Source organism: Pestalotiopsis fici (assembly GCF_000516985.1).
Source record: "Pestalotiopsis fici W106-1 unplaced genomic scaffold PFICI_Scf_5, whole genome shotgun sequence".
NCBI lineage: Eukaryota > Fungi > Ascomycota > Sordariomycetes > Amphisphaeriales > Sporocadaceae > Pestalotiopsis > Pestalotiopsis fici.
In genome coordinates this window covers 3,502,566-3,517,369 of record NW_006917095.1, presented here as the reverse complement: position 1 = coordinate 3,517,369, position 14,804 = coordinate 3,502,566, and the positions used below count along the sequence as shown (strand labels likewise).

General features: G+C 49.3%; 1 protein-coding gene across 1 annotated transcript; it reads left to right on the top strand.

Moving 5' to 3' along the window:
* Positions 1-9,785: 9,785 nt before the first annotated feature.
* On the top strand, positions 9,786-10,892 carry PFICI_08362 (uncharacterized protein; the record flags this gene model as incomplete). Its single annotated transcript, XM_007836943.1, has 1 exon — positions 9,786-10,892. One exon carries the CDS (start codon positions 9,786-9,788, stop codon positions 10,890-10,892), a length of 1,107 nt encoding a protein of 368 aa, XP_007835134.1.
* Positions 10,893-14,804: the final 3,912 nt, after the last annotated feature.

Here is a 14,804-nt window from a genome sequence, read left to right as displayed (position 1 = left end):
CCTCTCTCTCTCTCTCTCTCTCTCTCTCTCTCCCTCCTCCTCCTCCTCTTCCCAATGTGTAGATCCGCGGGCGCTGCGGTTGCAATAGGACCGCAGGAATCAATCATTGGCCATATGTACGTAAGAGGCTCGCAAGCTTTTCTCTACATGTGCAAATCCTAGTAGTAAGTACTGGAGACAGATGGGGAGGGAGACCAAAAAAAAAAAAAAAAAAAAGGGTCTTCCAATTCTTCCCCCCCTTCATCAGTCTTCCAGCTCATCCTCTCCCTTGCTGCTTTGCTCCAAAGTACCAACCTACCTACGGCTATTCGTACATCCATCCTACCCTGGAAAAAAAAAAGAGGGCACTGTGATGTTGAGTTGTAGACGATTCTATCTTGTGCATGGCAATACCCCCTCCCCCATCACCAAGCACAGCAACGATCTTCCTCAAAAGCCTCCATTAACCCACCCTGACTGTGGATCGCCTTGACTTGAAATTACTAGTAGTATACATAGTACCTGCCAGGTCGATATCAAGTGTAGTGTACACACTAGTAGCGTAACCGATGGAAAGATGAGATTGTTCTCAGATCAGATCAGATCAGATCCGTGTGAGTTGGGACATCATGGGAGCAGCAGCCTACTTTTATTCCGTACCTACTTGACGGCAGCTATACCAGGAGGGAGTCCGCATAGTATCTCTACGTACCTACCAAGTACTAACCTTACCTACCCACTTAACCATGCCCACGGGGCATTGATGGTCACAGGACAAGAAGGGAAGAAGTAGAAGAAGAAAGCGCTGATGGCATTTGAACTCTGAAGGAGCCGCTCATTCTGTATATTTCAGAGTTGGGTTTTTTCTTTCTTTCTTTCTCTCTTTCTCTTGGTCCTTCCCAGCCGAGCGAACAAAACGGTTGAAACGTCTTTTTAGTCCCCGAGGCCTTTCCCCTTTCTGGGTGCCAATGTCCGAGCCGGCACCGGCACATTGGTCGGCGTGTCGTCATAGTTGATTCGCCATTTTCCGCACTATGGATTTTTAACTTTACCATGGATCTATCTGTTGTCATGGTTAATCACTGTGTTGGGTGGGGGGTGATTGGGATTATTTGTATGTAGTATCACTTTTGACGCCACCCATTGCCCTTTGGAGGTCAGGAAACAATAGGTGTCTGTCTGTCTGTCTGTCTGTCTGTCCTGACTACATATCTCTTTTTCATCTGTGCATGATAACTAGGATATTGTGTATCCGTGTGAGAGAGGAGATAGGGGGGAAGAGAAAGAAAGAGAGCAAGGGAAATAGGGAAAGAAGGGCAGGGGGGGATGGGGAGGAGGAGAGAGCCGCCGACGTCGATGCCCTAAATGTCCCTTTCGTATATACGTATGGCGGCCAGCCAGCGAGGGTATATCGGGTAATCAGACAAGGAAGGGGTCAATAATCCTTCTAGAAGCCCTCCAAGGAGTTGCCCAACCCCGACACGGAAAAAGAAAGGTCTCATGTCAAGCAATGCGATCCCTACAGCCTGGCGCCCGGGTCGATGGCTTGAGTTTTCTGATATGTCGACTTTTCTTTTTCTTTCTTTTCTTTTTGTGTCTCCGTCTTTCTCTCCCTCCCAACTCTCTACCGCCTTGTTTCCTTCCCCCCCTCGACCTTGTGCTTGTACACACTTGCAATTTCTTAAAAGATTGGCGGTCCATCTGATATCTGTAAACAAAGTACCTACCTGGATTAGGTATGTATTTCTCCTTGATCCCCTTCTAGAGTTGGGTGGGTGGATGGTCACATCGAGGGATGACTGCCAATTAAGTAGTGACGAGACAAGACAGGCGGTATGGTTAATAGCCAGGATTTTGGTATCGCGTACGGGAATTCTCCAACAGCGCCTCTCTGCTGCTGCTGCTGCTGCCGCCACCGCTCTAGGGCGAGCATTGTCATGTTGTGTGCCTCCATGGAAAGCATATCAGAGTCATTTCGGTTGAGGTGCAGAAGCAATAGCAACTTCGTATAGTCGTTACATCTGCAACACCGCGCTTGGCGGCCTGGAGGGTCCTCCCATGATTATCATCTCTCGGTCCCAGTGGTGGTGTAGTAGTACGTAGTAGTATGCAGGAGAGGAAGTGCCAGAAGGCCAGAATCGAGGGGTGGGTGTATGTATGGTTGGTCGGGGCCAATAGGGCAAGTACCGTGATTTTTTTCTTCTTTTGTTATGGAACTCTTGTTGTATGGCATCGTACTCTGTAGACCCAGATGGGGCTATTGCGAATGGTTGTTATGATGAATTCCCTTCCCAATCTGGAAAGCTGGTCGGCTTGATGAGCGAATGGCTCCTCCCTACTTTCTCTCACCCATCTCACACCTTGCGCTGTTCGGGCAGTTTTAATGGAGATCTGGCCGAGTGTATTATTAAACAGGTCAGGGAGAAGAAAAAAAAAGAGGACACACTCATTGGATCTGAAGAAAAACCCAGCGGTATGGATCGGTGGAAAAGCCACCCGCGAGGATCGTCCCAGACGGACAGGGACAATATGCTTGATCGCCAGTCATGCAAATCAAGCCTAGGGCTTTTGGGGGAAAAGGTCCAAGGGGGCAGCGGTTACATTCCCTGTCCCTCGCCGGTTTGCCAGCCAGCCAGCCAAGGACCAGGGTTAATGACAGGGACCGGGATGGACGAAAGCAAGAACCCGCTGGGAAGACACAGACACAGACAGACAGGCAGACAGACTCCAGACTGCTGGCAGCAGCAGCAGAGAATCGGGACCGGGACTGGGACAGGGCTCCAGCACGCATATGATGACGAGGCACCCGCAGTCTTGTCAAGGTCATCTCGCTGGCTTGATTGGTCCGGGGGCCTGGAGCTGCTGAGGTCGCGTTTCCATCAAAGAGTATTTGAGTATCTACCCCAGTCCTGGCTGGCTGGCTGCTGGCTGGCGGCAGAAGCCTAATTTTTCTGCCTCAAACCCAGAGCGGCAGCTGGAAAGCTGTGGATGGGAAAGCTGAAGACTATTTGACCAGCTCGCGCCCCGTGTCCACCATGTTGACGTGGCTGCTGGCTGGCTTTGACTGGGCTACTGCGAAGAAGCCCTCGGCATGTATTCCTACTATCCCCCCCCCCCCGATCATGCCTCATAATGCCTGTCCAGTGCGGTCCAGTCCAGTGCTGTCCTGTCCCTCATATGGCGGTCTCGCGTGGAGTTGGACGATCATGATCATCACCATCATCACCATTATTATCATCGTGGTGTAGTAGTACAGTAGTAATAGTGTATGTAGATGGGCCAGCCGGGGTTTTAGCTTCCTTTTGGGAACTGGGGTAATTATTCCGTTACTGCCAAACCGTTATTCTTTTTTTTTTTTTTTAAATTGACCAAGACGCCAGGGGTATGCCCATGTGTACTGTGTAGGGAGACGAGAAGAGAGATGGTGACAAGGGTGAGGAGACACAGAAGGACGGATGACTTTTAAACAATCCATCGCCAAGAAATAATGGATGCAAAGAGAAAATGACGAGGAAAAAAAAAAAAAGCAAAGAAGCATATACAGAATAGCCATGACAATCACAAATCAGGGGGGCGAATTGGGAGGAAAATAAATACCAAAGAAATCAACAGAAAACCATTTGGAGTGCCAGCGAGTTGGTATTTTTTTGTTCCTATCCTCTCGAATTTTGGGAACACGCACTGCAATACTACAGAATAGACGTGCGAAGAAATGGGAGGGCAAAGACAAATTATACCAGAGTACAGAGTAAGAACAGATGTGCAGCGTATGAGGAGGGGAGAGGACGAACAGATGGCACAAGCAAAGGGGGATGGGGCAGAAGTTTAACTCGAAGGAAGTTGACGAGAATCGCGGGGTCAAGCTGCCGTGTGCACGGCATAAACAAGGTTGTGCTATTGCAGCCACGAGGATAAAAGAAAAAGTGAGGCATATTTCTTCTTCTTCTTCTTCTTCTTAAGAGAAAGATCATGTAGAGCAAGCAGTCAGGCATACATGCGGTTGCCATGATTCTGATGGAAAATCCAGTAGAAGAGTGAGACGTGTACGCCAACTATCGACGGGTAGGTAAGAATAAAGATGATGGGAGAAGATGGCATTCTCATCGAGGTGGGATGGATATTGCCGATATGCAACTCATATTCCCATCCCTCCGCTCCGCCTCAAGCATGCATGCAAAAATAATTCGACAAGTGGGCCTCCCTTCTATCTCGGCAGTGTATTATTCTTTTACTGTTTGTCTTTTTGCCTTTCTCCTGACTCGGGAGTATGCGGTAGAAATAACCAAAATGATCGAGTCAATGCAATAGAAAGCGAAAGAGTAGAAGAGGTCAAGGGCGCGCAGTAGAGAGAAAGGAAAGGGAAGGAGTAGTAGTAGCAGTAGTAGCAGCAGCAGCAGCAGCAGCAGTATGTCATCAGGTCGGGCATGTCCAGTGCGACAGACTGGCCTCGCCCGTTCCTTGTGTGTGTGTGTGTGTGTATAAGAGAGTGTGCACGATTCCGTACGTACCTAACAACAACAACAGGAGGATAATATAAGTCATGTATGTATGTATGTATGTAGTAGTAGTTTGTACGCAGATGGGTAGCATGCGTATACTATGTTGTAGTGGCAAGTACGACGGTACTGTGTAGGTAGCACATACAACACAGCCCGATATCCCAGATCCCAGGGATTAGGATTAGGTAGGCCCTGTCAAGATCTGCTCGGAAACACACAGAGCCGCTGACCCCGGCTCCGGTAAGCCTGCAAGACAGATGAGTACAGGGGAAGGAAAGGGTGTGGGTTTCTGAGTTCCAAGTCTGGGGCTGCAAAAATCATGAATCCTTGCAGCGCATGCCACCCAAGACACAGAGAGAGAGGGCCACCCCTTCTGCTGGCACGAACACAGTGTGTCGGCTGGCTCTTGGGGGACTGAACAGACAGACAGACGAGACACCAGAACATCTACCATTGTATACCTTGGCTGGTCTATCTCCAACCTATATCGCCCACCTATCTTGGTTACCGTGGTAGGCCATTGCAAAATGATGGGAACATGGTCGCTACCTACCTCTCTACCTATCAACCTACCTACCTACCTACCTACCTACCTACCTACCTACCTACCTACCTACCTACCTACCTACCTACCTACCTACCTACCTACCTACCTACCTACCTACCTACCTACCCACCACAAGGGACAAATTGGCAACCACCATTGGTGAACAAACGAACCATGGTATCTCCGAGGAACAGGCAGTGTTGCGTACTAACCTAGTAAGTAGAAAGAGGGCGCCGTGCTCAAGGTTGTGGCCAGACTGGCGGCGCAGCCACTGTGCTGTCAGTCGGTCAGATATCGGTCATTGTAGGGCCGAAACACATTAAATTCCCAACGCTGCGGAAGTCTGTTTCAGTGGCAGACAGGTCAGTCAGGTAGGCAAGGTAGGTAGGTAATCTAGGCAGCTGGGGGTACTTGGTAGTAGGTTACCTAGGTAATTACAGACGGAGCATGTAGGGGAAGGGGGGTATTTACCGTGATAGTAATAAATTTTCCGACACACTGTGTGGCTGTCGGAGCTTTTCTTCTTCTTCTTCTTCCTCCCTTCTTTGTGTCCATGTGTGTGTGTGTGTGTGTTATTATCCAAGGCAGGGGAGGTAGTAGGTAAGAACGTAGTCCGTGGTAGCTTATGTACGTTGAATCTTGGCCAGCAAATTCCCCAATTACTTTCTCTTCCAGGTTGGATGATGTGCGTGCTGCCCCCCCCCCCCCCCCAAAAAAAAAAAAAGATTATGTCACTGTGCAAGCAAGCATGTATTAGAAAGCTACTTTACCCAGGAAAGTGCTGACTCTTGTTAATGGTGATAATCATGAAACCATGATTCCAATAAACTCGGCGAGAGTAGAGTTGGGGCTGAAGCTGAAGCTTTTGATGCTGTAATCATCTCCTCCCTCTAGCACTCTTGATATGAATGAATGTATACATTGCCATCGTTTGACTCCATGAAGGAAAATATCATAATATCCCGGGCAGGCAAAAGAGTAAGGGGGGTAGGGTGGGCGTGTTCAAACAAGTGAATAATAGTTCGCCCTTTATGCGCTGTCGTTGGCCATGTCCCCGCGCGCGTGTGTGTGTATGTACAGATTGCGGATAGCATATGTGCGTCCAGGTAATGTAGGTAGGTAAGTTGTAGTAGGTATGCGAATGCGCATAATTTGAGAAGAGGATGGGCTTTGGGACGAGGACAAGGTGAGCCGCAACTCGCGATTGTCCAACGCCTTGTCAAATGCCCATGTGAGAGAACATGGCAAAGTAGATTCCTCCTCGTCGATTTTTTCTTTCTTTCTTTTTATGTTTGCCTGTCTGCCTTCGTTGTCATTGTCTTTTGCGGCCGTCATCTTACTTGGTTATTCTCCTCTGTCCTCTTTGTTGTTGTATTCTCATCATGGTTACCATCACCATCACCATCATCATCATCATTATCATTGTTGACCTTCCCCTTCCCTCTTCCCCTCTCCACCTCCCGGCGCGACTCTGATGGTTTCCCGCCGAGCCCGCCGTCTGACTAATATAGTGCCCTTTGCCCATTTCGGCTACCTCAGCTGTCAAGATAGGTAGTAAGTCGCCCATGTGGAATGGGCAATAATAATAATCATGATAATTCCCCGGTTCGCAAGCGCCACGACCGATTTTTTTTTTCCTTCCAATCTCTAGATAGGTAGTAGGTATTTAGATAGATCAGGTAACACGCATTTTCATCATCTACACCATCATTACCGATACTTAGCTACCCATGTACATAGTTTTTAATACTCTGCGTCCGTTGCCTCGTGGCCATTAAGACAACAAGACAGAGATCGATCTGTGGCAGTCAGACACGCTTGACTCGACAGTACAGCTAGACGGCAACAGACGGCAGCCAGCCCAGACAAGCAGACGCCTTATACTTTTGTTGCAGAGCACGCACGAGCTTATCTGGAGAGCTTCTTTTTATACTTTGTTCTCCCAATAGGCACGTTTCTAAAACCCGTCCCCCCCCCAGGTATGACTGACTCGAGGCAAACGCCCAAGCATAAACTTTCCACTTCCATGGTGATGATGACGACGATGATGATACACCTATTGGTGCAGTGGGACGCAGTGCAGAGCAAAATGCCATACCGCCCGTTCTTCTTCCGCTTCTTCTTCTTCCGCTTCTTCTTCTTCCGCTTCTTCTTCTTCCGCTTCTTCTTCTTCCGCTTCTTCTTCTTCCTCCCGTTGCCCCGCCACTTAACGTTTGAGCACTTCTTCCTTCCAGTTGGCTGCTGCTTTCCCATGTCCATATATACCTACCTACCTTACCTACACATTCGATCCGGATTTGGCCTAAGTAACTGCAACGCTGAAGCCAGTCTCTTTGCCCGAACATGACTGGACCGGAAAGAGCACAGCGTCACCATTTCTCCGTCTGAGTATTTGTATTTGGTAGAGACCTTAGCAAACATGGCTGGTTGGCGCCATAATTCTTTGCCATTTGCCAGCATTTGCTTGTGGCAGGGCGTCCCATTCAGGTTGGCTGCAATTGTTCTTGATATTATTATCCCATCGTGGCGCGCCGCATGACTGTGTTGAAAAATGCCCGTGACATCTACCAAGCCTCCGGAGCGCCGTAGAATCATGTTCGGCCCACTGCAAAAGAAGGGGAGGGAACCGAACAGGAAAAATTAGCAAACCAAGATGAATTGGTGACTGTGTTGACTGTAGGGGTAATATGATGGAGGGCGCAAAGGAGAAAGAAAAGGTCCTCTCGCGGATATTGAATAGACTGCATCTCATACTGTATGCAAGCTGAACAATGGATATATGGCAATGCATACATACATTTACATTGATTCGATTCATACATACATGCATAACAGACATGCACACAAAATAGTAGTTGATATGATGATGATGATTGATGGTGATGATGGTAAAAAGGAGGGTGTGTCTAGATCGCAATGGGTGGGGTTTGAAGATGCCATAGGTACGTACCCACCTACATACATACATACATGATGGCTACAGCGCCCTGGCCGTTGTTTCGAGTCTGCATCTTCATCCATCGCCCAGCTCGACCGGGGTCCCCTACACAGCATCTGTCTCTGCCAAAGAAAATATTTAAAAAAAAAAGAAGAGAGAGATCAAAGATTGGAATCCCCCCCCTCCCCCCGGTACTTTTTTCCTACCCTAGCTGGATCTGCGACTTGGCCCTCTCCCATGGATCTCTCTCTTTTTATTTTTTTCCCACTGGGTCCCACCCTGATTCTGATTGATCGCGACTGTGCGCATGGATCTATGGATACATTAGTAGCAGTAGATTGGTGGATGGATGGATGGGGGAAGGGGATGGATCTATGGAGACAGACTGACAGATAATCAGGTATTCGTAGGTCGGTCGGTACTTTGGAAATATAAGCAGATCCGAGAGGTAGATCGGTACCTAGCCCGTGAAATACAATGTACATACGTACATACCTACCTACTACAACTTACTACCTACTGTGGTCTAAGCATGATACCTACATGCAATGTATGTTGCCAAAGTAGCGTAGCCTCCCTTTCCCACTCTCTTGTCGCTTGCTTTCCTTTCCTCTCTACACTTGGCAACGTGAGTTTCCATCCGCCCTGGCTACCTGATACTTATGCCTGCCACTGAGAGTATATCTTATTCTCCTGTACCTTGTTCTGCCTGGCTGAAGACAGAATCAATCAATAGATGGAGCAGTGCTTCTAGCCCCTCTACCTAGCTGAGCCTTTCTGCCAGTCAGGTACCTACCTACCTACTGCCTACATGTATACTAGATGGCCCAAGGTAAGGTCAAGGTAGGTACCGAACGAAGACTACTTTTCATGCCTCCTGGCCGGACATAATACTACTAGTGACCGAGTTCTCGTTGGAGAGGGACCAGAAAGAAAGAAAAAAATACTTTCCTGTCCTTCCCATATGCCCACTACTGACTGCTACAGTGTCTACCTACCTACCTAGTAGGTAGGTACACTTTCGCCTACCCAAGTTACTAGGCGCCGGTAGCGTTGGCCTTGTCCTGAAAGTAGTAGTCCTTTTTTTTTTTCCCTTTCCTTTTTGCCCCATAGGCGTGTGTCTTTCCATACATACATACATACACTACCGCCGCTACTTGGGTACCTGGGCTACATAGCTTAATGCCCATGTAGATGGATCTTTCTCCGCCTCTACCTACTCAAGTGTTCCCACCAAAAGTCAGCCGCTTGACACTACCTGCGCACTTATATATCGTTGCCATCTGCCGGTCTGCTTGACTTGCCGAATCCCCAAAGAACATCATATCCTCCTTCACACGGATTCCAGCTTTCACCTCACCTCGCCTCCCTCCCCCCAAACTAAATCACCTTGTCACCTAATAACTCCTGTGCTGGACGCAAGTCGCACCATACACCCAGGTATTCTTCATCCCAGCCTGGTTGTGCCCTCTCTGGTTACTTCATCCGCCTCTCATCATACACCCACACCACATCTCATCTGGCCTAGGCTTGTTCGATTTCGCGAGTACAGCAAACATAAAAAGGTGTGATAGAGGGGAGCTCAACATATAGACATTAAAAAAGGTCCAACGGGAGACGAAGAAAAGATCGAATAAACCGTCTTGATCTACGTGCCCATACTAGACAGTTCTTCCTCCAACCAAAGTTGGTCCTGGTCCTGGACTTGGGGGATAGAGACGAGAGGAACTTCATTCCAAGAGCAATTGATATTGTACACCAACCAGGGGAAAACCAGCCAGATACAACCACCCACCCACTCGTCGTAGGGAACGACCCCAGAATGGAACACGACCCGACAATGAACGATCCAACAATGGACCACCAGAGGAGAGGACCATGGTCCCAAGCGGAGGACACTTTGCTCATGAACTTGGTTACCCAAAACGGTGCCTCAAACTGGGTCAAGGTCTCCAGCATGCTTCAAACTAGGTCAGCCAAACAGTGCCGGGAGAGATATCACCAAAATCTAAAGCCCACACTCAACCACGAGCCCATCTCGGCGGAAGAAGGAGAGCTCATTGAGCATCTGGTGGCCACTCTCGGCAAGCGATGGGCCGAGATTGCTCGTCGCCTACACAACCGAAGCGACAATGCCGTCAAGAACTGGTGGAACGGAAGCCAGAACAGACGCAGACGCCACGACCAACGTTCCAGCAAAAGACGATCATCCTACGATTCAAACGAATCATACAGGTACTCGCCATACCGTACGCATATGCAACCGACTGAACCATACTCGCCCCTTCACCGTCAACATCAGCCACAGCCGCCGCGCCCACCGATTGAGCAGTTACATCGTCCAATGTACTATCACGACAGCAATCATGCTGCCGCCGCCGCCGCCGCCCTCCCATCACCGACAGATTCGTGGACTGGCGGCAACGGACAATACCCAGGATCACGTCCATTCAGCCGGTGGAGCCAAGACGACTCCCAGTCTCCTGTTGGTGAGGCCGACATGTCAGAAGCAGGCTCAAGCTATGCCGGATCCCCCACGAGCCACACTTCGGACGCGCACCTGCCGCCGCTGTGCGTGCCCCGGGAATCTCGCTTGTACCCGGCCCAGCCTTCACCCTCGGGGTATTTTGCGCGCGAGGAGTCGGCACACTGGCAACAACTGCCACCCATCAGAGACGCCCTGGATAGAGGCTCACACCTCTTGACGGCTCCGAGCTCTCCCGGCACCATGCCGCTCTCATCCCAACAAGTTCCTCGGACGTACTCATATCAGACGGGACCTCGTTCTCCCTCGAGCTCGAGGGATCGTGGGGACTGGGCCATGTGTGACACGAACACTCGCATGCATCCCAATCCAGACCCGGCCCCGACCACATTATCGGCCCACGACTCAAAGATGAAGATGAAGTTGGGCAATCTTTTGTCTTAAGTATTGTTTGGTATATCATTAAGCCATGGTGTTTCAGGCGTTTTTTGATTTTTCGGTTCAGCCTTCTAGGCTAGAATTTTTTTTATTCTTGTTTTGTTTTGTTTACATGCAATTGCGGATGAGTCTCATTCTCTCGCTGTCTCTGTATTCATTTCCTTTGTCTTCACAGCCCATGCATTACGGTTTTGCACTGGAGTAACGGGGATTGCATATATCATTATACCACTTGTCTTCCTGCTGGACTGAGGAGCAGGCGATAATAGGACGGATCATGGTGGCTTGAATATTCGTTCCGGAGCATACCCCCTTAAAAAAAAAGTTTACGCTGAAACCCAGACAGCACAATTTTCTGTTATTTGTTATCAAGATACCACTTGGAGGACTTGAATGAATACTTGCACTCTAACAGTATTCACTCAACATTTTTGTATGACCAGAGGCCAATTCTTTGTAGATATGTAATACTAATGTCGATTTGTGTGGTTCATTTAACAAGTAAACTAACATTCATGTCTATGCTTGCTTGCGTGCCTCTTCTGCTTATGACGAACAACTTGGGGCGACAACAAAGCTCATCAAGCACTTGAAACTTGCTCTCTTTCCTTTCCTCCCTTGCACTTCTCTATTCCGTAGCCTCCCCCCTTGGATAGCGTGCTACCCGCGGATTTTCTCAAGGATACTCGAGCAATTAGGAAAACATCAAATTGGATGATCCAGGTGTCTGGGCCCAGACACTACAGTTTATCCACCCCCTTTCATGCTCTTTCTCTCTCATTTCTCCCTCTCTTTCTCTCTGCTCTCTGGTGGTGACGGCGGCGAACCCAAGCTCTTACGCAGAAAGAAGACCAAGTGGAGGCCAACAAAGGAACGGCGTCACGCACCGGTGCAATGCTCTTGGGAGAGCCACCGTATGACGAGCTAGCGCACGTTACAGGTGCATGTCTCTGCCGCCTGGATCTGTTTGGTTGGTAATGGGCCATGACATGGCCATGTATGGATGGGGGCAAGGGCAAGGAGGGAACAAACGAACCCAGCTGCTGGAGACTACCTGTCTACTAACCCGACCCTACCTACGTTTGGATCTACTAGGTGCTACGTAGTGTGCACATTGATCACCTCCCCTACGGGAGACGCACTAGACATGTAGAGCACCTTTCGACGAGCGTTGCGCTCGGTGCGCCTGCCATGCCCAGTTTTTGGGCCCGAGGCCCTCCATCTCATCAGACTAAAGAAAGACGGGCTCAACGCTGCATTCTAACGGCCGGGTGGTCTCGAGCAATCCAGCCATCTGCTACTACTTTCTTGGTATGGACCACCTACAAATCGTATACACTACGGACTTGACTGGCTTGATTAGGCACTCACTACTCCCTGTCAGGCGGCGGGTTACCATGTGGTATTTTGTCTCTCCGCGCCGTCCCTTGGTTGGATCCAGCCAGATGATGGCCCAGGGATTATCTCCCACTAGGTAGGGCCACCAGTGTCAAAGCAATCTGACTGACTAGTTCTGACCCAGTTTCTTCGACAGACTGCAGACGTTGGGAACGGTCGAGACAAGAATTGTGCACCCAAACAAGGTTCGGATCACGCCCAGATCTGAGCAGAGAAAACAACCTCGAGGCCATGGCCGCCTGACGGGGCCTTGGAAGAAGTATATTGATAGACAGTCCTTACCTGATAGCCAAGCAAGCCAAGTAGCTGTGAAACAAGGGTTAACTTTCACTTACTCGCTCCCTCCAGCTAATACTATAACAATACATTGATAGACGCTTCATCCATCTACAAGCTGAGAGGCTTGGGAGATGGGGGGGGACAGAAGATTACAATTTGGGGGAGGGAAACAATCAATAAACACGAGCGATATCCTGACCATGAATGAGTAAAGCCCATCCATTACACGAGCGAGTGCAAGTTGGGCATTACAGATATGCAGACAGTCTGACATTGATGCATGGGGTGGATAATAGATGACCAGATTCAGCAAGAAGCGGCGTAGCAAGTGATGGTGGAACCAATCAACCAACCAACCAAAGAAAGGGAAAGTGTATGTGTGTGTGTGCGTGTGTGTGTGTGTGAGAGAGAGAGAGAGAGAGAGAAAGAGAAAGGGGATACCTAGAGTCGACGAGTCGGTACTTTGCTACAGCACACACACACAAGAGAAGAAAAAAGATGGTCCGTGGTTCACGTTGGTCGCATCTCGGAAACAATAGTACGGCACAGGGGAGATCTGCCATTGCAGATCTCCCATAGTTCGGCGACCGTAGCACGACGGCCCACCCACCTTGTACCTTTCTCTACCTAGACAGGTACCCCACTACGTACTCGCTTCAGCCCTTTCACCTTCTTCGTATGGGTCAAGGAGTGAGACCTACTGCAAAGTAGGCACATACAGCATTGATTATGGGCCTCTCTCACTTGCTAGTAGTGTCGAGTCGCAGTTTGGTAAATCAAACCAGCTCGGCGTTTTCCTCCAAAAATTTGACCCCCCCCCTGGCTACATGTCTAGTATAATACAACTACTGCGTGCCTATATCCTGCCTGGGTGGTAAAGCTGTCTGTCGTCTAGCGCAGTGCATTCAAGTGTGTATGTGCTTGTGCCTGTGTATGTGCGCGTGTGTGTCTATTGGGGGGGGGGGATCAAGGTGACGATGGAGGATTGACAAGGTCTGCGCGGAATACCCGTACGAAGCCGTGATGGTACCGCGGTACATGATGTACGCTACTTACCAGCTGGGTGAACGCGCTGGGGGATCATCAACAGGGAACAGGTCGATGGGCGAGCGTTGGACGGTTAGATTCTTGTGTGCAGCCCGCCGGAGCCGGCACGACGGATCAGCATCCCCATGCAAATCTGGGCGATCCCTTTTTTTTTTCTCGGGGCCCAGGATGCCCCGTTCTCTTTGACTGGACAGTCGTCTAGTGCTACCGGGTTCAAAAGGACTTCTTGTTTGTCGCCATCGTCGACTTCAGATGTCCATTGTTTTGGTTGCACCGACTGGCCTGTCTCTAATCTACTCTATTCATCGGTTCGCCTGTCTGACGCCTGTCAAATCGAGCGCCGAGATTGAATAGGAACGGGAAGTGGTGAAAAAGAAAGAATGGATGGAAAAGAAAGGAAACAAGATTTAAGCCCTAGACGATGAGGGCGGCCGGGGTCATTCTGGAGGTCGACACAGCTGTCAGTCACTTCCGACGACCGAGTTGGACATTTTTGATGTACGGTACTGTCTTGAGTGAGTCCTCGAGGCCGCTCTTCTACAGGTTATTGCTTGTTGTCATCGTGACTGGAATAATACACAGGTGGGTTAAAAAAAATGAAACTCAAACATGGTGATATGGCGGGCTACGTTTGTGCATATCCAATATACATTGCATACATGGCAGCACAGCAACATGTAATAGATAACTCAAAGTGGCATAACTGAAATCAAAATAAAACCTCTGGCAGCGACTGGGCTGCGTGAACCAGATGCAAAGTGCTGCAAACCTTTTTCCCTTCCCTTTGTCAATGCTTCCCATTTGTCACTCCCTTTTTTTTTTTTTTTTTTCCGTTCCAATTATTCCTATTCTCATGGGTATGCTTCAGGATATGTAAGGTACATTTGACGTCTCATTGTAGGGCGCGAAACCCGATCAGCGGCGTTATCCTTTTATTTTATTTTTCTTGACGCTCAATGTTTGATCACGAACGGCCGACAAACTTGACAACTGGACCAGACCAGGTAAGTACCTGCCTAACTTACAACATGGTTTGTCACTAGGCATGGACGGACTGACCTGCCACGAGGGCAAAGAGGCGGCGCCCAAACTGGGGAATGAACATCGTCGGTCGGGAGTCTCATTACTGTGCGGATCATATCATAGCCGCCGCAACGCACCGCAGGCACTATTGATGACAGGATTGGGATAGGT